This window comes from Camarhynchus parvulus, chromosome 14 (assembly GCF_901933205.1).
Source record: "Camarhynchus parvulus chromosome 14, STF_HiC, whole genome shotgun sequence".
Classification (NCBI taxonomy): Eukaryota; Metazoa; Chordata; class Aves; order Passeriformes; family Thraupidae; genus Camarhynchus; species Camarhynchus parvulus.
This window is the reverse complement of record NC_044584.1, coordinates 9369193-9393222: the sequence shown is the minus strand read 5'-3', so window position 1 is coordinate 9393222 and position 24030 is coordinate 9369193. Positions and strand designations below refer to the sequence as shown.

Below are 24030 nucleotides of genomic sequence, written 5' to 3'. Positions count from 1 at the left end.
GGGCCAATGAATCAGGAATAACTCACATAAAAACCGTCCAGCAGTGGTGTTTACAGAGCAGCTCCTCTGAGCAGACAAAGGCATGTGCCAACAGGGAAGGTGCCCTGTAGTTCGTGTGGCTCGGTGTGTTCCAACAGCTTTTGCAGAGATGTGAACATGTTGCCAGGGAAGCAGGAGCCTGCACAGATAGAGGTGCCCTCCTGCTCTGTACAATGGGAAAATGGAGCTGCCCCTGCACTCCCCGCTTTTTGTTTTCCTCTTTGCAGCTTAAAAATAGGCAGAAAAGGCAGTTCTTCCAGAGGCTGATTAATGGCCCTTCTGCACAAACTGCATTTTGCACATATTTAAAAATCTTGAGCTAGATAACTCTTTGACCTAAAATATAATAGGTTCTTTTTTTTTTTCCTGATAGTGTCCAACATTTGTACATTATCATGCCTTATTTTTGAAGCAAATCCTTTCTAATATGAAGAACAAAGTGGCCAGGCTGTGGCTCTGGATGTGTGTGCACCCCCTGGACCTGTGTGGCTGGTGGCTGCTCTGAGACATCACTAGCCCAGCTCTGGGGCTCACCAACACATCTCAGACCACCAGGAGAGATGTCCCAGTCTGGCACCAAGAGGCCCAGGAAATGTGCCCAGCACAGCTCCCATTCCCATGGGGTTGGGGTGATCAATGTCATGCCCTGCCTGTGAACCATTCCCTAGATTTTCTCTGTGTATGTGTGTGATGTGAGACCAGGTTATATTAAGCCCACTGCTGAAAGGAGCAGGGACCATGGCTCCCATGGGCACATAGCAACTATGCTGCAGAAAGAGTGAAAAATTCAGGGAACAAGTGGCACTGTAATCCATCTTACCTACCCGGAATAGATGTATCCATGTACTGATCTCTATAAACACACCCTTTTCTCCATATGGGTGGGTATATATTTATATGCACCAGCCTCAAAATACCAGTAAGTTTTTATTAGCCCCATTTGCAGATGGGGTGATGATGACAGACAAAGTGCTTTGATCCCTCTAGGCTGCTTCTTCTTGGGAGGGGAGAGCTGGAGCCTTCTCTCCCCAGGAGAGGTAAGAGAGGGAGGTGAGTTCTCCCAAACCCCCAAGGAGCTCCTTGGTGTGGAGATCTTGCTCAGCTCTCACTTGGAATCGTGCTGGCAAATAAACATGAAAGTGAAATCAGCATTGTGAGATAGTTATGCAAGAGCGGGCGGATCCCAGGACTCAGCCATTGTTCCAAAAGTTTAATTAACATTATGAAAGCTGATTAAAGGAAAATCTTTAACCTCCAGGGAAATCCCATTTTCCCTCACTTCCCATACTGCTGTAATTTTCACAATGTAAGAAGGAAAGTGTTATTTCAAGGCATGATTCATATCAGCTACAACCTGATCTTTGCCACAGTCATGTCCTGCATCTTAAATAATCACCAGCAGTGACACCAGATGGGGACACTTCTGAGACAGCATTTTTCCCACTTTATCCCATGACCTGAATTGCCATCATAATTTCTAGACTTTGTGTCATCCTGGCACGATGACAAGCGTTCACCCACGCTCCAGAAGTAAAAGTTGGTTTCACAAGGACAGTGATACCTACCCAGACACAGCATCTCAGATACAAAGTGCGAGTGACACGCCACAGGCCGGCGTGGTAACAGCAGGGACTGCTTGCTTTGGTCACCACAGCAAATTCCTTTGAAGGCAGGAGTGTGGAGCACCATCCCCAGGGACTCCCACCTAACCTTGAGCCAACCACTCACCCTTGCTGCTCTTTTGGAATTGGGGGCAAAGGCAGTGTGGCCTCTCAGGGCACTGCAAACTCATGAATATAGCCAGGCACTGGAGATGTTTAGGTGGAAATTGCTGTTGTAAATTAATGTTAGTGGAGAGATTTGCTTTTAGCTGCAGTGGGTCTGTGGGCAGGCACAGCCCCCTGGTATTCAGCTGTGTATGGGCGGCACATTGCCTCTCTGCTCCTCCAGGACTATTTTAATTATATGGCATGGCCCATCAGAGACCTAATCCCAGGATCTAATCCTGGAGGCAACAGACAGCTGCCTGTCTGCCCTGTGTACTCAGAGAAGTGCCCTTGGGGCTGCAGTGAGGGCGATGCAGACGATGGGACAGCAGGACAAGCACTCACCCCCCCACACAGAGCAGGCACCAGCCCTGGTCACCCCCTGGCCAGGGCACCATCAGCTCCTTGACCTCTCTGACATGTGAGTGGCACTGGGCAAACCTCACAGCCCTGGGTCCTCCCCTGGTTAACAAGAATCTGGGTGGATGCTGCATCTACAGACCTCCAAATCTAATTAAGAACACACACGGCTCCAGTCCTTTCCGAGCATCAGGCTTATATAAATACATACACATATAAATACATGGTACAAATACAGCCTCTGGCAGCAGGAACAGTCTCGTACTCAGATCTTCAACAGTTCTTTCCATCTGTAGATCCTTCAGGTCAAAGACATTGCAGAGCTTCAAGAACCATTCTGAAAAGGGGAAAGATTATTTTTTTCCCACTGTTGTCTACATGTACGTGATGCAAAACCCATTTTAATTATGATACAACACAGGGTCATCCTCACTACTCTGACTCTGAAGAACAGGCACCACTTTTGTGCACACAGAGACATTAGTAAAGCAGAAGCTCTATTTGTAGGGTGAAATTTCTCTTTTAAAAAGCACTAGAAGTAAATCAAATTCACACCATGAATACCAAACGCATGAAATTCTGACTCAATAAAAGGCAGACAGCTGTGTTTTCTGATAAAAATGTGCCTTTATTTTTTTAAATTTTTCTTTTCATTACCTGGATTCTGTGTTTGTCAGAGCAACAAAAACAAAACATAGTTCTCTTTGATACGCGGCAAATCTGAAAACAATCCTGCAAACAGCACAACACAAAAACTCCCACAAAAAGGGAAAGCTATAAAATTTGAGAGGCGACGAGGCTTTCAGAAGTGCCAGTTTCCCAGTGCAATGGCTGGAAGGGTGGCCTGGCCTGGCGGCAGTTCAATCATTTTGTAACGAAGGACAAATACTTTCAACATCCTGAGAAAGAGGGCGGGGGGACGGGGGCACGACTCCCTTGCTTTCCCTCCTCCTGCTATTCTTTCTCCTCCCTCCCCCCACCCCTTGGATTTTCAATAGCTCTTTAGTGTTTCCATCAAAGGCTTTTACCATTCATCCTCCCTTCTGGTGCCTGCCTTCCACCTGTCTATCCATCACAGCCCTAACCCAGGTCCCTTTTTTTTCCCCCCCTTTGCTATTTTTCATGCGGTGGGATTTGTTTATAAGCTTCTGTATTACCTAAACTGCAGGGGAAGAGGCTGCTGGGAGGAAAGTGAGAAAGCAGGATTAAGGAGGAATAATTCAGCTCCATTGCATTTCCATCTGAACGGTCATAAAATGTGCAAATCCTGTTCCTGGGAATTTCGTGTCAGAGGCCTTCCCTGCCACTGCCCTTCCCGTACCCCTTCTCTCCTTCCCTCTCATGGAAAAACAAATGTTGAGAAGCATGACTGTAACTCCCGAGACCCCAAAAGCCATGACGTGTGTGCCAGCAGGGGGGAGGCTCCTACCAGCACGTGTGCAGGGAGACACTCCAGATGTGGCCATAAACTACAGACAGTGGGGTGGGAGGCTGCAGGGATCGAATCCAGCAGGACAACAGGAGTGAGCAGGGAAAGGCTGCTCAATATGACAGCTCCCAACACCCCCCAGCTAATTAATGAGCCTGGGTAAAACACAAAAATAACCTCCCAGGCTTGTTGGCTCTCTAAGTAAATAGTACAGAAATATGTGATTCAGACCCCAGCAGCTTGAAGAGTTTCTACTCTCTCATTTTTACCTCATCGCCATCACAAGGCACCAAAACAGGCACAGGCCAGACCCCAGACAGCCACCAGCAATCCACCTGTCAGCAAACTGGGAGACAGAGAAGGGCCACTGCTCTGGACAGGTCAATGGAGATTTGTCACTGATTCAAGCAGAAGTCACTGTGACCCCTGGGCTACCTGACCAAACGCTCTCAGAAGAGCAAAATTTTTAATTTTTAATTTTTAATGCTAAAAAAGGAGGTGGCCCTTAACCTGTCCCCAGCCCTATTGAGCCCACAAACCTTTTCTTGGTGGAACTTCATGTCATATCTGCTAGACCTGGCAACAGCTAGCAGCTATCTTTCACTTACAGACACATCCTGGAGATACTGCAGATCACCCAGCAGGTAGCACATGTCAAAATAAGTTCCTTTGATTGACAGTTATTTATTTTTTTTTAAATAAAATGAGAATAGATTGAATGGGTTGCTCAGCAGCAGCTCAGTTCTTTGTTTGGCAACTTCTTGGACAGTTTGACCATACATATGACAACACAAAATAAATTTCACTTGCTTGCAGTAGCAGTCGGCTATAAATTCAGTCCATCGATGATTTATAGCTCTAGCAGCAGTGGGATATATGAAATGAGAAGCCCTTTCATCCTTGAACTGCTCTGCAGTCTGGTAGAGATGATGAAAGCCATTGTTCCTAAGGCCAGAGGAGAGCAGGAGTTCATTCAGCTGTGGTAGGAGGAGGTGTGCAAATTGGGTCCAAAGGTGAGAGGAGGCCCAGAGACAGAGCAGCCCTTGGCTTCGAAGAGCAGCCAGAAAGAAATCCTTAATGATGCTCAGCCGTGCTTTGCAGGCTGGAGGGGAGCAGTATTTCCATCAACTAAATCATCTCAACTCTTTGGCTTCCCTGAGGGCACTGCAGCAGGACAGACTGGGATTGCTCAGCAGAGCCACTCTCAGATGTTTGTGCTCTTCCCACCCACCAGCAGCCCCGACCTAAGCGTGTCTTTGGCACAGCAGGTGGGATCCTTAATCCTGCCCAGGGCCAGCCCCAAGCAAAGATTAGCAGAAGAATCTGTTTTCATTAAAATCCAACCTTCCATCACCATCCTGCCTGATGGTTTGGTTTAAAATGCACATGTCCAGCTCTTGTAGTAGCTCTGCTTCTGCAGGGAAAGGGCAGTTCAGCAACCTGCCTCTTCCCTTTCTAATGTCTTTCTTTTCATCAACAAGTAACTAAGACAGACACTCTGAGGAATGTTAAATGTACCTCCTCCTGGAGAATTTTGCCAGCAAGATCAATGGAATTGGGATTTTTGCCTTTATTATGTTTCTTTTGACCGTGGAACTGGTCTGATTTTCCTCCCAGTGAAATTTTTTTTTTTTAACCCACAAAACAACAAAACAGGAGAAGACATACAAATAAACAATAATACGTACAGGAAAATTACAAAACTTAGCACCATGCACTCTCCTCATTATTAGACAAAGGTTGGGAAGGGTTCACAAGTGTAAAACACTCATGTGAATTATGAGATTACTGCTCAGTTTTCTTTCAAGTCGTGGGCTGGAAACAGATGGTGGCTGTAGCATTTATGACGGCACAACATGTTACTGCAAGCCTAGCCATCTCTCTCTCTCTCCTCTCAAAAATGCAGCTGCAAGGAAAGTTGTGGAAAATCACATTAATAGTCTCTTCCACCACACAGTTTTCCAGCCCTTCATCCCTGGCCAGCACATGGACAGAGCCATCTTGTATGCCAGCAAGAATACTCTCCTAATCCCTGTCCTGAATAGTTACCAGTGACTGGCTTATTTAACAGCTAGTTAAAATGTGAGGTTTGTTAGCATTGTAAAAAAGCCTCCAGAAAGCAGGTTCTTAAGGTCAGGGCAGATGCCATGTGATCCCAAGGGCTCCCTAAGGGAAACACTCAGAAAGAAGCCATCAGAGAGTCTTTTAGCTGTTTATTATTTAAACATTCAGTTCAGACCAAGCAGGTTGATTTATAAAGAAGCAGAAAGACAGATATAACAATCGCAAAAGCATCTTTGTAACTCAGGAGTCCAAATCTCACTTCCAAGCAAGAGTAGAAACTGTCACAAGGGCAAAGGCCTCTGGATTTTCAGTCAGAGAACCTTCCAGTGACCACAGGCTTAGAAGGATCTGGGGCCCTGAAGACACAAAGAGCAACTAAACCCATATTTAAATGTCTTGCCTGTACACAAGCAAAAAAAGGCCATGTGCTTCAGTCCTGATGGAAATGCCTTGCTGCCTAAAATATGTTTATACCTGGACTTGAACACTTGAGCTGAGCCTGGGGCACAAACCCTCCACTCTCAAGGCACCACAGAGGACTCTGCTGACACCAGAGAGCTCTTCAAACAGTACAAAACTGTACCTGTGATTTCTGTGCACATTACAATTGTGAAGCAATCCTGTATCACACGATTTCTGAAAGCATTAACTCTCTGGGATTCCAAAATCAGGATTTTAGAATTACTTCTTCACTTGAGTTAATTAAGACTCTGCCAAGTAATAATTTTTCCAGACAAGTGTCACTGGTGTATTGGAGTATCCATGTTGCTATTTTCACTTTTCTGGCCTCACTACCTGGTTGGGAACATCAGCACCAACTTTATGTGTTCTTCCTTAGCCACTCCAGTGTGCTCCTGCCAAGCTTCCTGCACCCAGCTGCACACAGGGCAGCATTTCTGCCCTCTGGGGTGTAGAACAGGGCAACTGAAAGCAAGATAGACTTTTACCATTCTCTTTATCACTCTTCACAGCTAGACCAGGAAGTTGCTACAGAAATTCAATAGTGTACACACTTGAAACTCCGAATAGCCTTTGGCAGAGATAGACTCTCTCCAGGAGATATGACCACACATATCCATTGCATATCTATCATAATTGCAAAAGCCCTCAGACCTTTTCTCTAAGATAGAGAAGGTGCCATTTCATTTTTCTTTTGGAAACCTCCCCCTGCAGAATTCATTAGTATCCTATGCAACAATGTACTTCCTGCAAGTACTGAAATATAAAGTGTATTAGAAGTTTCCACTTCTGTTTTTATCTTTTCCTGCTCTAGACTGAAAATTCTTTTGAAGTTCCTCAAAGTGTTCTTCATATATGATTGTTTTAGGAAATACCAGATCACTATTGGCAAACTTCTCCTTAATTAAGTGAGATAAAGGAATCAAGATTATATGATCTGCTTAATTCTCCACCTTTTTAAGGTCCCATTTTAGGAATTTTTTTTCCCACTTGCCTTTGGAAAGAAACATTCTGAAGAAACTAAGGAAGGGGAAGGCCCAGAGAGGGCAAGCTTAGCTCTGGGCTCTCCCGTGTACCTGAGTTTACTGCTAGAAAACCACTGAATAGTTAAAGCTCTCCCTCATTCCTATGGAATGGATTATTGAAAGGTTTTAGACCCTTCTGAAACTCACATCTCTCTGGACAATGCTTAAGAAGAAAAGACTAAACTGCACGGTGTTAGCACAGTGGGCTCCTCAGGGCCTCAGCTCAGCAAGACAACTCAGATCATGCCTAACTCAAGCACAAGTAACTTCAAAGAAACATCTCTCATGCCTCAAGTTCAGCTCTGCACTGTCTCCCTTGATGAATCACAACTTAGGGTGTGCAGGGAGCTAATGGGAAACATTTGCACTCCCTAACCCCAGCTGCAAGGTCCCAAAACCCTTTAGCTCCACAGGCATGGCCCAACCACTCTGGATGGGCCAGAGGCTCTTCACAAAAAATGGGCACAAGCTAGGCAAGCTCCTCTGAAGCACCTCTACTAGAAACATATCCCAGAGCAGCTAAACTTTGATTTAAAAGCAGTATTTGGGGCAATCACTGAAGTACACCAGCTGAGCATCAACCTGTCCGACTCCTACGCGGCCTGTTGGAGAAACCACTCTATGTGGGATAAATTGCTTCTGTCATGTTTGCTGTGGAAACCCCCTGCAGTCAAGGGGAATTCAGATCTTGGGCAGATTTCTGAGGAGCTTCCTGGCTCCAAGGAGACCTCTGAGCAGAATGTTTTACACTGGGTGAGTTTGGGCCAAGAATTGTCCTCACTTCCAAGTGTGTGAGCACAGAGCCCTCAGCCCTCACCCACACTGAAGTGCCGGAGCATCTCTCCTCCCTCTCTCCTTCTTCCTCTGGCCCCACACAGACTCCACCAGCATCTAAGCAGGGCCCAGAGGTGAAATCTGGCCTTTTGAAACTTCCCTGGTCTTCAGGTCAAACCAGCACCACCTTCATACAGAAAATGCACATAAAGCCAAAGTGCTAAGCAAAGGTGAAGCATGGCTGGAGTGAAGGGGGCTCCCCATCTAAGTGTCTGAAACCCAAGGTTTGAGTGCTGCTGCCTAGAGATGGAAGGCAGAAGTCACAATGACATCATTGGGTGAAATTAGTCACTCTTCAGAACAAAGACAGAGATGTTCTGAAGCCAACAAAGGTTTCTTGAAAGTTACGTAAAAATGAATTAAAAGTGGATGTCCAAATCTCTTACACTGCTGAATAAATTCCAGCTAGGGATATCCAGCAAGCCTGGAGGGGTCCTTCATACGTCACTGAGGTCTGAAAGTTTGAGTTCATCCCCAAAGGTAGCTGAGGCCACACAGCACTTCACCCATAGGGCCTCTGTGAACAGAGTCTTTCTTGTGGTCAGAGGGGCTATCTTGAATTTATGTCTTACTTCTCCCCTTGTGAGCAAACAAAACAATTTCTATGAGTAATTCTACCCACTAATTGCCAAGGAAAAGTCTGGTAAGAAATGCTCTGCATTTTTGACAGGTCAGAGGCTTCCCTAAACAAAGTTGCTGTTTTATGTTTTCTATCAGCACATGTTCACATCCGGGGTCCTCAGTGAATTCCAGCGCGGATGAGTCTCTGTGGGAAATTGCCTTTCCCTATTTTCTTGTTCTAACTGCTCCAGGAAATAAGTCTATTTTTACAACAACACTAAACAGCAAAATATGAAACCATTATCTGCTTCGTGGCAAGAGTTTCGGGTCAGTTCTCAGGTAAGTGTCACCTCCAGAGAAGTCAATGGAGTTGTATCTGCTCCTGCAAGGCAGAGACCTGACCAATTATGTAATTGGTTGATCAGTTACCAGAGCACAGAGCTACCACAGGCCTAAGGAGTGTCTTGTTTTCATGCGTCTCAAAGTTCATCCAAGCCCTGATGCATAGATAAGTGAAGTATTCTAGTATTATGGTCTGTAAAGATGATAATTAACTGCTGAAAGATTTAAGCATGAGCCTTCTCTACGAACATATACTTTGTCACTGAATGATCCTTATAAGTAGTATATCTTCTGGATCCTTTTTTCACCTGCCAAATAAATGAGGGTGGGATTTTCAGAAGTGTTTAAAATGCTTTTCTCCTACTTATTTGTGATTGCTTTCAAGAATGAAGTTGTTTTCAAAATCCCTGGGGATTTCAAGCCCTATAGGCTCAACTTCATCTCTGTGTGCTTCTGCTTTCTGTACACCTGATTTAACAGCTACTCTGAATTCAAAGCTGGACAGTAAGCCCAGTTTCCTTCATTATGCAAGATCAAAGATAGTACATAGAGGCCAAAACACCAGGTCTGATCTGAAGATGAGTGTGTAAAACTTGTCACAAACTTGGCTCCTTATTTACTGGTTTCAGGGACTACTCCAGCCTTCACATGTGAACTTCTTCTCTGTTGAAGCACTCAAGTGTGCCTTTCTTTGTGTATTTTATCTAAGAACTTGGGATCCATCTGGCATACACAAGTATCAGTCCAAACAGAAATTCTTGAGCTGCTCAAAACTCAAACCAAGTCAGATTTGGTGGCCTGCTAGTAAGTCAAACATGTAAATTATTTGATTTCTCTCTACGGGAAGAAGTAACCCTGGAAAAATGTGAGATGAAATCTTCAAGTGACAGAAATTCTATCACCAGGATGCTCCCAGAATTTCGTCCATTGATTATGAGCTAGACTAAGAGTTAGCACTTTCTTACCTTCAGGCTGGGAAAGAGGTACTCATGACTTTCCACCTAATTGGAAAGCTCACCAAACGTCACTCGAGACCAGCATACAGAAAACAAACTTAGAGACAATATCTAAGGAAAACAGAACCTAACCTATGACTTGTTCTTTGATTTACAACTGTGATTGTGGGCCCCACCTCACAGTCATATGCCATGGTAATAGGCAGCAGTTCAACAAGAACCAGTCCTAACTTTTCACATGTTGTAGTGATCCTGAGCTACTTCAGCACATACTTTAGCCTGATGCAGCAAGTAATTAGAATGACTAAAAGGGACAGGTGGCATGCCACAACTGAAAAAAGAGTGATCGAGCCTTTGGTCTTGTTTATTCTACCTTTCTAATTTTTTTTTTTTTTTAATCAAAAGTTGCTGGATTTCACATGAAATTTGCTCTCAATAATTTCTCCCATCTCAAATTTGTCTGTTATCAGCACAACTGTGAGTGTTCAAACTATATCCTGAGGTACCCAAATAGATCATCTGAAATGGGCTCACTGGCATTAGCGACTGAATCCACCCATGCCAAGAAAATATTTTCCCCAAAAATGACAAATATGTAATTCAAAATGGCAACCTGTATGGGAGCAGGAGAGGCACATCCCAGCTGTTTTCCTAGTTGTATATACAAGTTTTGTTACTTCATCTGTGGGGTTGCTTACGAAATACTTCAACACTCTGAGAGCACAAAGACCCCCAGCCCACAGCTGGGATCCTGTGTCAGGAAGGCACACACTAATTAAAAAATAAAGCATCAACTCTGCTCCATTTGCCTGAGGTCAATGGGATGTTTGTCCAAACCTAGGAGCATGCTCAGGCACTAGTTTGAAGATGAGCAAATACAGGCATCTCTTAAAGTGTTTTTCCATGTTAGGGCCTGGGAAAAAAAATACAGATCGAGCCCATGATAAAAACAGTTCCCCATGGAAAAGTTACCCACACCATAAAAGGAAGGAATGACACAGAACTGAAGGAGAATGAAAATTGTCTACTGAATTTTTGTAAATTCCCATAAAATCTAAGTCTTGTTCTATGTGCATAATTTTGACTGTAAGTCATGAAAGGCTGACTCCTAAGAGAAGCAGGAAATTACTGGCTCATGATAGGATAAAAGGCTGCATAATTGCATGGGCAGAAAGATGGATTTTCATCAATCACTACATTCTCTGACAATATGGCAGTGGCTTTTGATCATGTATCCAATGCACAGTAATTAGGCAAAATGACTTACCCTCAATTCTTTTCAGTATTTAGCTCTAAGGGTGCAAGGATTCATTCTTGGAAAGGGAAGATGGTCGTGTGATTTAGGGCACTGGATGAGCACTCAGATCTGAGTCCTCTCCCTGGTTCTGCCACAGCCTTGCTGTATGACCTTGCACAGGCTTTTCTCCATGCCTCGGTCTCGCCTAAAATGGGATAACAATAGTTCTTTATTTCAGAGGACATAGGGATACAAACCAGCTCAAGGCTGAGCCACAGAGATGCTACGGCAAAGAGCAGCACAGAAAAACTCAGACATGGAATAATGCCTTGCTAATAAAATGTGGGAACACAGACAATAATTAAATTGAGTAATAAACACAAAACATAGGCTGATTTTTGAGGAATGCAACACTGATAGGCTTTGTACCTGGAATTAAAGGAAATTTAAATGGGATTTGTATGAGTTGACCTGACTCTGAGATCTGCTAGCAGCACAAGCTGTGTATTAGAAACACCAAGGAAATTACTTCATTCAAAACCTCTACATGATGTCTGTTTTAGAGCAACCATGATTTCCAGCCCCAGTGAGGGTCAGATAACTACCCCAAACAATTTCAAAGCCATGAGAGAGGCCTACAAATATGATTTCCTTCGATTTACAGTAAAATATGAGCATGCAAATCTGAGGTAGTTTTGAAAATTCAAAATAAAATCTGAAACATTAAAATTAAAACATAAACAGGGCCACTGATCCTAATTAAACTGTCAGATGTCTGGAACAGCCTCAATGCCACCATTCCAGCATCACACTGCTGCTGGAATTGGACAGTGCTTTAGCAAAGAGTCTTCAGTAGTATTTTTCCAAATGCAAAGATGAATCTTTTTCTCTAAAACATTTCTCTAAATCCTTTCATGTCAGGGGTCAGTTATGGGTCTGTGGGTCTGGGAGAGAGGATCTCAGGGCACATGCTTAGATAAACCAACTGATTTGGAGACCACCAGGTCAAAGACTGTTCTGTCAGGCAAGAGGAGAGAACAGGTATGAGACACATCTTAGGAAGGGAAAATCATTTCTGAGAGACAGAAACAAGAGGGATGGAAAAGTCAGGCAGAGAATGGCTGGAAAACAGCCCACAGAAAGGCAATATGGACCTAAGGAGGATGGGCAAGCGGAATGTTGAAGCCCATTGGAAGGAGGATGCTGTTTCAAGTAAGAGTAAAAAGCCTAAACCCAAAGTGCTGGAGCTACCTGGGAACCTGGGAGAGCAGCAACTGGCTGCAGTCACCATGCACTGCTTAACAAAGCAGATACCAGGCAGGACAGAGGACAGGATAAAGGAAAGTAAACTGGCACACAATCCCTGGTTTCACTCAACAAAATCAACTGAAGGACAGGTCTGGAAAGACGAAGCACTGAATTAAATGCAATGAATTGAGTAAAGAATCAGTGACCATGCACCATATTGTAATGCTGAGATTGGGTTTGGGGAGTCCTCTCTGTATGTCCTTTCTGATCAGACAAGACCTCAGAAAAAGGCATAATCAGACCAAAAGTTCTGGATCCCTGGACAGAGGAAATGAGTGCAGAATGTAAAACAGAAAAATATTTCATCCCCAAACTGCTGCCTACAATGTGGAAGGACAAAACCAACAAGGTGTTAAAGCATTGCATGGAAGTGCAAATTTTGACAACCACCACGCTTGGCTCCATTAAGCCCCCTATTCACCCCCCACCCCACAAATAACAAGCTGTCCATCAGATAACTTGTGGATTCAATTGCTCACATCTTTCCCTGCAACACTCCAAATGCAGCACATTAGAAGTCCAGAGGGAGTCCACCTCCAGCAGACAGCAGAAGAAGATATGACACGGCATTCACAAATGCACAGAGAACTGTTTAATTTACAGCCACAATGGTGAAACAAACCATTTCAGAGCTTGGACATTCAAAGTTAAGTCTGACACTCATTCTTATATTCACTTATTGTGCTTAAGTATTAGAGAACACAGGATTACATCAACCACACACAACAATCTGAGATCCCTGTGGGACCGAGGAGTGGAAGGGATGAGCAAGAATGAGGGACCAGCCCCTCAAGTGGTGTAAGCTGGTACAGCTCCATTGCAGGCAACGGAGCCATGGTGATTTACACCAGCTGAGGATATGGCCCTTGAAATGTCCAACTTAACTTTGAATTAACGACTCCCGTGTCACAACCTTTAGTGTCACTGCTCCTTCTGGTTGTATCTGCCACTTTGAAGGAGATCTAATCCCACAACCCACCACGGTCCCCAGGCTGGCGGGTGAGAGCTCAGCTGGACTACAGGAAGTGATGCTTGCGTCATGACACTACTCCTCACAAGTTAACAGCCATGGACTGCATCCTCATCTGATGTAAATTAGCTTGGGGCCATCTGAAGTCAGAAACATTTGCCAATTTATAGTAGCTGCGAACATAGCCCTGAGATTTTTGTGTTTTCTGCCGCATGCTGTATGAACACTGTGCTTGACAACAAAGACTCACGTGCGTTTCATTCCTTGTAACAAAATTAACTCAAGACTACAAGTCTCAAACAAACGGCTATTGGAAAAGTCCCCATTCAGTCTTCACTCTCTCCTGGTGTGCTGAATTTGGCATAACACGTTTATTTGCTGGCACCAACAAAACCTCTCGGTTTGCTTTGTTTTCAAGACTTTGCTACAAGGCCAGACTCCCTCGTGATGTAAATCACAGCTCCAGGATACCCAGGGAAGTCACTCCCAAAGACCTGGCCCACAAATCCAAACACAACCTTCTCATGCAAGTCCAACCACAGGACTCTTTCCAAGAGTTGTTTTGCAAACTATTCCACTTAAGTGACTTTGACATCCTTTCATACCTGCACAGTGTCTGAGTGGGTCACATAATGCTTTTCATCTACATGATTTTAATGGATATATGTTTGGTTTTTTTCTTTCATTAGATATCTTTTAGACAAAAAAAAAAAAAAAGGAACGGAGCAACATTATTGGCATCCCACTGAAACATAAATATATAAATTACATTTTATACACTTTTTTAAACGCAGACACATACATTCATGTGCATAACATCGTGAACAGTACACTTAGTGGAAAACAAGCACAGACAATCTTAGTTAAATGTATTTCCAGTTTTGGTGCTCAACAAATACACTGGGAAAATGATCACAAAATAGAACGGTGACTAACTCTATCTCTGCATTAGCATCTGAAGCCAATAATGCCTGTTAGCTAACATTGCTTTGTTTGGTTGAATTTGGACATAGCTACAGGAACAGGAGGGGAATGTTTGAACTATATTTAGAGAAATGGAAAGGTTAAAAATCTCTCTCTCATTTGTTTGAAGGTTCTGCAGTTCATTCACATTTGAAGATATTTTTATTTGAGTGGAAACACTGTCTTCAAGACAAACTTTTTTGTTGTTCCAAACTAAGAAAACTCTTTCATCTCTTTGTAGATGTTTGACAAATAAAAGAATCCAGTAGTTCATTTTACATATCCAATGTAATAATCCAAATAAAACAAAGGGTACATAATCCAAACTACTGGGGTGGGGCAGTGATTTTGGCCAAGTGAGTAGCCATGTCATATCTGGCACAGCCCTAAATTTCCAAAGCAGTACAGAAGGATTTATCCATGTGGCTCCCACTGCAATCTGTGGGGAACTGAACATTTAATCCTTTGGCACTTTGAAAATACAGGAGCTGGTGCCAGAGTATTTTATCTGCCCTCATAGTTAAAATAGATTTTGATGTTATTTGGGCTATTCTACTACAAAAATATGACCACAAAATGCTTTTTTTTTTCTTTTTTTTTTTTTTTTTTGGTTCAAGAAAACATAGCAGGCTTTCTCAGGTATATAAAACTGTTAATTTTTAGATAAAAATACAAACTTCACCTTTACAAAAACACATATTTCTGTTGAATACACATAAAGCATAACATTTTACCAAAAATAAAGAATTTTAGGTTTTGTTCAAATATTTGCAGCAAGGTAGTTCCCATGCCACCATGACATTATACAATGCAGATACAAGAATTTGTACATTTCACACAGCTCCAACATGTGAAATAAAAGTATCTGTATACTGATAAGAATGACAATTGCTAACACAATATCACTAGTAGGCAACTGGCATAAGTCTTAAAGAAAAAAAAAAGGAATTTTTGCATGGATATCCTATGATTTGTTTACGCACATCTCTCTTTTTTTTGCTCTTTTTATTTTTTTTTTTCTTTTATGTAATGCTTTAAATTACGGGGGAGGTTGGGGAACATAAACCAAGAAACATCTAGAAAATTATGCATAGGTATACCATTTTTATTTTAATACATCTCATTAGTTTGCATCCCACTAGGAGAAATACCATAATGTTTTGTGTTCTGCTTATTGTTATACCAGTCTTTTATATGTGTTATTGGCAAATGTAGTCCAAGAGATAATAAAAAGCTAGGCAAAGAGTAAAAAGAAAACTTAATAATCACTTTATGGTGTAAAAAAAAAAATCCACTTAAGGCTCCCCAGAAGGTTTTTTTGTATAGACTTTTAAAACACCACCAAGCAAGGATGTATTGTTCTATAGTGTTTGCGTGGCATTTGATCATTTCATACATTCCTGCTTTTTTTGTGCCTGAAGTCCACCAGTGTCCATCCATCTTCATCAAGAACGCAGGCACATTTCTTGACGTAAAGCACCGTTGACTGCTCTGACAGAAATCCACTATTCACTTAGATTTTTGTCATGTTTTTAGTTCTTTTGGTATCCTCCATTCATTCAACTGTCTTTTTTTCTTTTCTGTTTTTCTTTCTTTCTTTTTTTTTCTTTTTTGGACAGGGAAGCTTCCTATTGTTTCACAGAGTGCTACAATACTTGCTTTGATGTCACATTAAACAAATGTACATTGTCTCTTTGTTCTCATTAAGTGTTCTTTTGAGCCAGTTTTTTCACACAGGAGAACAAATAAAGTATACAGTCAATAAGCACCATACATAGTAGGTTCAGGAATGTAACAAACCATGTACATCCATGTCCCAGAGAGAAGTTTTTTTTCTAGCTTATTTTCACCTTACATCTGCAGGAGAGAAAAAAGATACAATAACTCTATGATTAGAATCAAAGGTCCTGTCCTTGAAGTAGATGACTTAAAAAAAAACTGTTCTGCATGAAGAGTCACTAACCTGGGACAAGAAGTTCTAAATGCTGTTTTGATTGAGTATACATGCTCACTTTTAAAGTTGAATTTTAGAAAATCTTTGCTTCTATCATACTACTCCCAATAAATACCTGTTAATCTGAAACAGGATATCAAGTTTAGCATTCTTTAGAAATGATACATTGGTATAAATGAAAACTGCCACTGGGAGTTCATGTGCAAAAACAGGGGCTTGAAATTAAATTCACCATCATCCAGGCGTTAGGCACAGACACTGCAAAATCCAAATCATTCCCACTCCAAATACCAGAATCAATTGCAAGTGCTGCAGTTTACATACTTTCAAGTCATTAAGAAATGGAAATTCCATATTTAATTTGGAATGTGTGTCGCCATCATCATACATTGCTAATATGTTGGCCAAAGGATTTCAGTCATTTTTGCACTGAGAGGGTGTTAGTTTTTCACTACACTGAAAACCTCATGAATTTTGATGACTGACTATCATCATCCTACTGAGACTGAACAGACCAAAAATAAAGATCTTAATTTTCTCGTGTAAGTAACACAGGACTCTGCAACACAAAAAAAAAAAAAAAAAAAAAAAAGGCATTTCTTAGCATCTTTCTGGTCAGGTAAGCAGATCATCAGACTGTGTCAGGCGCATGTGCAATCAACCCCAGTTCATGGCAGAACATGGGTTTGATGGTCACACAAATAACAATATTTGCTGTATGTGCACTGAATGTTTCACAGCCAAGGACTGGGAACACAATGATTTGTAACCTGGAAATCATTCATGCATTATCACGTGATGCTTTGAACTCAGAAATCAATAATAATGAAACACAAGCAGAGGCAATGGAACTTGAGATTTCAGAAGCTGAAGTATTAGCACCCTCCAATAAAAAAGAAATAAAAAAGGCAAGAAAAGGAAGTAGCTCAAGAATGTAAGATGCTGATGGTGATGTGGAGCTTAAAGGGAAAATACCAGCAGGTAGAATTATCAAAGCCAATCAAATCTAATCTCTTTGCAGCCTTGAGGTAGCAAGTGTCAAGATTTTGAACAGTGATTAAGTTGAAGTGATGATATTTGATTAAGTTTTCCAGTACTTGTGCTATTAGGGTGTTCAGCATATAGGTCCTACCTGAATATCAAATAGTTCCAGTAGGTTTTATGTTGGTTTTAACTTTTTTCGTTTCCGTTTTTTACCTGATTCCCTAGGCCTTCCTGTTAACATAAGGGCAGGGCTGGTGAAAAGCCCTAAGGTAATGCATTTCGTGTAACACTGAACTCATAAATACTCAAACCGTTTACATTTCAAAGAAATCTCATTATCCTTTGCATTAAAGTAATAACTTTATAATGTCTGATTTGACATTGAGTTTACAAAGTAATTACACAAAAGTAAAGAAATAATAAACGAAATTGGCATTGCCCACGTCATTCCCAGGATCCATCTATAATTGCTGTTACCATGCAGTACTCAACATTTGCCTTCAGCTCTGGAGTTGAGCTATTTTCAGCTCACCATCCACTTGCTGGGTGCAAGTTTTGCTCCTATCAGTAATTAAATCCTAGAAATATGCATTTTTCCATGATAATTCTGCCCCAGTTTTTACACATATCAAAACCAAAAATTTTGATCTTAAAATCATAGCTGCTTAGTCTATGGCAATTAAAGACAATGTGAAAAACTGAAATTGATCTAATGAAACTTTTTTTCCAAATGGGAGACATAGAAAATGTATCAAACCATACCCACATTTAAAAATAGCCACTTCACATGTGGTTTTGTCTAATAACTCCACCTAGTTTCAGCTAAACACTCAGCTCAGATTATAAATTGATGTCCAGTAAAATTGCAGCAGAGGTCTAACTTTGCTTTTATAGAAATTCTAACTCCTCTGCTCTGTACATAGCAACTGAAGTTTACATTTGCTTGGACCAGCTTTATGTCTCCCTGCTGGATGGAGCCAGTACAGAAAACCCTTCTTCACCCAGCCACCTACAAAATCTATCACCTTTGGGCAGCTTTCCTCCTATGTTTAGCTGCTCTTCACTGACTCTTTAATTTTGGGCTGGTTCTACTGCACCCTTCAATACCCTGCAGAGGTACAAAACAAACTTTTATAGCAGCCTTCAACCAGTACCAGGAGAAAAGGAAAATGTCCTTTTTACCACAGTGAGTTTCCTGAATAAGTGTGCTGAGCTCTGCATTGATTGCACTGTAGTAAGTAGATCAGAGCCAATGATTTTAGATCAATTCAGAATGATTTTATGAAAGCCAGATTGAAAGTAATTTTTCCCCACAAATCTTTCCCCATTGTAACTCAAAGGTTGTCTTGACAAGGCAAATTTAGGTTTAATGCCACAACTGACAAATTCTTGAGTATACATCTGTAAGGAAACAACAGGAATGAGCAATGTTGTTTCCAAACTGACTCCTTAGCCCTGAATCCTGACTTTATTCCCAAGTGCTTTACATTAATTTCATTCATATTTTCCCCAAGGCCAAGTAAATCTCAGTGTTATCCACAAAGTCTAAAGAAATTAGGCAACAGAGTTCATCCACGAGCTGCAACATGACAACCTTTAACTTAGTGAAGCAAGACCTGAACACTACTGGGCATTTGTATTTATTTAAAGGCCAACCTAATGAGAAGTGAGACACATTAAATTTGAAATCCAAGCTCCTTGTACAGTACAAACTGGCCCTCATTTGGCATCTTCAACACAGAGAAGTAGCTGGGAGCTTCTCTACTCAGTTCACTGTAAGCAACGTTTGTTTTACGTTCTTTACTAATATAAAAATGAGGTCCATATGAAATCAGCATTAATGCAAAAATAAAAGGAAAACGTACCAGTTTCTTCTTCTCTATAATCTGAATTAGTATTTGATGATGTACAGGTGCATTCCATATGCTCTTCTAATCTCACCAGAACTTCTTTTAATTTTGGCTTTTTTCTAACATACTCCACTTTTGCCACCTATAAAATACGATGAGGTATGTACTGAGACACATCAACATGGTTACAGTTCAGAACTGAAGACAGATAACTATATACCTCTATTTTTAATGTAGCCAAACCCATATAAAATGTTAGCATACTAATCATCTTTTATCTTAATTGTGCATCATGTAACTATTTATTGCACAGACTATTTGTTTATTCAAGTTCAGTAGTTCGAAACAATTTTCCCCCAAGAGGTAAAACAATTTCCCATTCATTTTGGTTTGATGTTTTAAGCAACTCAGTTTCCACATGTATCACAATAAACTTCTATACAGATTCAAATCAGTGGTTTTTCTTGTAAACTGCCACATTTAGCACAATCTTCTGTAGGTGTTGTTAAAGGCTGACAGTGAAGGCATTACATTTGTTTGTAATACATTTTGTTATTTACAAATTGGTGTCTCCAGAGCCCTCTGAATGTGAAGTGCTCAACCCTACACGACCAGGATCTGAACATCACCTTAGAAAGCAGTTTCATTCCTACTCACCCCCTGCAATAACCTGGGGTTTGTTCACAAGAGCTCTCAAGTTTTTAAGTCCAAGGGAGCCACCACTCCTGAACTGGGTCCAGCCTTTGGCTTTATTGTGGAAAGCTGGCAGACAGAATATTTCTCCCCAGTCCTTCCAACTGTTCACAACTGCACTGTTCCACTTATGGCATCCTTAAAATAAAAATGTCTGGAGGGCAAGTTGAGGTTGGAGGAAGGATCATGCTGGAGAAGCTCTGGCTACATATGGATCTCTCATCTGAAGAAACCAAGGCAGAACAGAAGGATGTTGGGGTGGGGGGATACTGAACACAAGGACATCCTGACCCACAGGTTGGCAGCCAGGAGAGGAGGAATGGCAGAGAGGGCAGAGCACTGATGTTCTGGGGTACTGAAGTGGCTCGTGGGATGCTGGGCACTGACTTGTGCTAAGTGTAGTGGGCATGATGGTCAGGGCCATGCAAGGGAATATGGCCTAATGTGGGCAAGGAGAGAGCTAGAGAGTTTGTAAGGGGTCCTGTGTTTAGCTCTCAACTGTGTTGAACACTGCAGAATAGGTGGAGCATTTGCTTGCAATGGAAACCACTGCAATTAAATCATGGCTTCTCAGACCTACTCATCTGACAATAGGGCACTGCAGTGTGGTTGTCCCAGCAAACAAGAAGACCACAAATCACAGGGATGCTGTATAAATGAGGTGAGGGAGCAGAAGGACAGGGCAGGCTGGTTGTCTCTACAGAAGTTACGTGACAAAGCCATAAAGGCTGGTCCATCCAAAAGCTCCAGTCACTACCAAATAAAGCATCCACAGTGACACCCCCAGCCACGATCTCCTTGTGTGTTTGGTGGGGATTCAATGCTCCAAATCAATCTTCACACTGCGAAAATCATTCCCCTGCCCTTTCAAAACTGGAACAACACTGTCACAAAATGAGAGTGGTGGCTGGAAAAACCCATTCCATTCCCTGTTCCCAGAAAAACTCTTCTGGCTCTGGGGTCACAACTATCAAGGGCCTCTGAATGCCAGTGAGAGAAGCTAGAGCAAAATCCTGGCCTTTCTAAAGCCAATAGGAGATCTGCCTGAGCTTTCACAGAGCAAGGAGTTCAGATCCACATTTTAGTCACCACCCGTTGTGTCAACAGGATCTGGAGATGATTTTCATTTCATCCAGCAAACCAAAGTTACAGAGACAGATGCAACAACTAAAGTACCCACATTAAAAGGTATATTCTGAAACTGTCAGCTCTCCATGTAAACAGATTAAGAGCTGGCCATGACATACCAGAACACTTTATCTGAAAGACTAACTATGGGTTGAAGCAGTTTCAAAATTTCCTATCAGAACCCAACTCCATCAAGCCTTTGAACACCATGATTGGAAAATGTATGGCACAACTGAGTCATCTGGCGTCAAAGGATGACTAATCCTTAAAATTTATGAAAACAAACAGTAATTAAGACACCTCCATCATCAGAGACAAAGAAAGGGACCCAGTAATCACAAAACAGCTCTCAGATCTGCCATGCTTATTACAGCTGTTAGAATAAACCAGTCTCATTGAAAATTACACGCAACAAAAATAAACTTTAATCAACCTTTTAAAAGCCTGTCCTTGTTTCACTTGGTTTTACAAACTGAAAGATATATGCAGTTCCTGTGGCTATTTGGTATTCAAACAACAGTTAAAAAACCAGAAACAGTAATACTTTGTAGAGGATCATCATGAATTTATGCAGCAATTTAAAGCTGGCTTTAATGTTGTAGTTAAAATACAATCCAGCACACGTTCCACTGCCCTACTTCACGCTACACAAGTTAAAGGAATGTCATTTTGTAGATGTTGCAAATACTGGAAGTGAAGCAGCACAAACCAGATAAGCTGCTGTGTCTGTGTCACCTGTTAACACCTGCTGCCACACACAGTGCTGATCTACAACGATGAAGGCTGCAGGTCACATTTTCAGTGGGTATAAACAGGGCTAGCTGTGCCAACAGCATGGGATTTGGCCTTGTGCACAAATGTTTTTTTCTTCTTTGTATTTTTCTCCCCGGTGTTCATTTTGTACAATTTCTCAAGTGTATTACACAGAACTTTGAGTGGTCAGTCTTCAACAAATCAACAAGCTCCTTTTACTTGTCTCTAATGTAACAAAAATAAAAATCCTCAAGCCCTCCAGATCCAGAAAATATCACTACATAAAAACTCTTTGAGAGCAAGACAGTGAAATAACTGATTAGCTTCTCAAACGGTATATAATCAGTGACACCACACTTCAGTCAGGGTAGATTCTAGGTCTACATCCTGCAGTACAGTGTGGTGGCCAAGTAAAAACGAAAATACAATCTGATAAAAATATGTGGCCTAATGGAAACATCATGGGAATGCCTTTTTTTTACAGATTCTCCAGGAGAGATGAAATGAGGGATTAATAGCAGGAAAAAAAAACCAAGACTGTAAGCAGAAATGTCCAGAACACCTCCAGCATGAAGCTAAAATTTATCATGGGCAGGAGCTCGCAATAGAAATGTCAGCACAGAAAATTCCTCATAACAGCAGAACTCATGTGCTGATACCTAAATACTGGATGGAAACAAGCCTAAAAAGCAACTGAATGAGGATACTTCTTGGAATCATCTATTGCTTCCAAACTAAAATAACTGTGTGCTGACACAATGGAGGGAAAGCCTGTCTGTGAGGAAGATGTGGGTCAAGAGGAACTAAAGGACTGGGGAGGCATCAGGAGCCTTCAGGGCCTGGCAAATCACTGCTGCAGGGACAGAAGGGCAGGAATGCCTCTGTGGGGTCTCTGTGTCCCTGAGCAGAGCAGCCAGATCCTGCCAGGCTGACAGGGCTTCCCATGCTCCAAGGGCACCTCGCTGCTTTTCCGCCTTCACCTCTGTCAGGGTTCCCTTTGCTTCTCCCATTCCTAATCTGACCTTTGATACCTGGTCCTGCCTGCAATTGCAGTTAAGTCACAGCTCAATCCAAGTGCTGCTTATCCCAAAGGCAGAAGAAAAAGGTTATTGAACCTGCAAATGTGACATACAGCCATTTCACCTACACACCCCATGTGTTCTGCAAGGCCTTTTCAACCCTCTCTGAGGCTCGGTAGCTCTGCTGAACAGTTTATCCTGAACTCTAGCATTTTTTCCAACCTCTGACCAACCCTCCAGTGACAGCTGAGGAGCTGCTCCTGCATTCCCTCCTGTCCAGCTCCTTTTCTCTGCACCTCACCCTCACATTAATGTACTCTAAAATAATGTACTCTAAATATACCAGGTTAAGATTCCCCAGATCAGATCAACATCAAATATGCAGAAATGGCTGAAACTGGGAAGGCTTCTGCTCAAGGCCAACCTGAGGCAAAGCTGGGGGAGATGGAGTAATTTAGCTCTTGTTTTTTTAATTTGCATATGAGCATTGCTGCGAACAATCATATTGCTCAGCTTGGCTATTCAAAATTAGTAGTATAGGCAGGATTTGCTCCATAATATTAATGCTTTTCTGCTTCTGTGACCAAACCCACCAAGAATAACACCATGCTCAAAAAGCCTCTTGGGAAGACCCTTGTTCAGAACCCCCAAATAAATTATGGTCTGGTACTTGCTAAGTACTTGAACTCACTGGACAGAAGCAACAGGATCTGCAGATGTTACTGAAATGCTTTTGCACACAGAGGAGAAAATCTCTCTGTAACAGACACCAACACCCCTAACAGTCCCATCCTTGTCACCATTGCTCTATGAGGAGAGAAATAGAATCCTTTCCTTCCCATCAAAGAGCAGCTCCCAGCCAGCCTCTCCACCTCAGTCTGAGTTCTGCAGGGCTGTGCAGGTGCAGCTTGCTGAATAGAGATGTCTTTAGGGCCAGTGCTCTCATGGGCTCACTGTCACCATGCAGGGCAAACCCACCTTGCACTAAAGAAACCCACCCCATGAAAGGGAAACCTCACAAGACCCATTTCAGGGGACCTGTTCCACCAACCCCCCTGGCTTGGAGCATCCCTACAGCTTCAATTCCACATTAATGGTATTTCACTGATGAGAGCTCAGTGAAGACGAAGAAAGGACATCCCTAAACCCTCCAGCCTTTGAATCATGTCCCAGGAATGAAACGCCCCAACACAAGCACCTCCACTGCTCCTCCCACACTGCCCCAGCCGTCTCTTAACCTTGACTACAGTGGCCCTCAGTGAGACAAAGAAAACACCCTTTGCTTTGGCCTGTTGGATGATGCAAACCCACTTGCTGACCTTTCTGGATGAACATT

The 24030-nt window shown here is 42.2% G+C and overlaps 1 protein-coding gene across 5 annotated transcripts in view; it reads right to left on the bottom strand.

The window, feature by feature from the left end:
- Positions 1 to 2483: 2483 nt before the first annotated feature.
- The window catches only part of PDGFA (platelet derived growth factor subunit A), a 34989-nt gene continuing 13442 nt past the window's right edge, over positions 2484 to 24030 (bottom strand). The window contains exons 5-7 of one of the 5 annotated variants that reach the window (XM_030957968.1): positions 19117 to 19243; positions 11103 to 11277; positions 2484 to 2502 (exon numbers count right to left, since the gene is read on the bottom strand). In XM_030957968.1, the coding sequence (XP_030813828.1) occupies positions 11144 to 11277; positions 19117 to 19243 (261 nt within the window). In that variant the 3' untranslated portion in view covers positions 2484 to 2502; positions 11103 to 11143. Of the gene's footprint in view, positions 2503 to 2772; positions 5501 to 11102; positions 11278 to 14909; positions 16171 to 16276; positions 16391 to 16864; positions 17483 to 19116; positions 19244 to 24030 lie in introns of those variants that run through there. The other 4 variants (XM_030957967.1, XR_004061134.1, XM_030957969.1 and 1 more) reach the window with 4 other exon arrangements.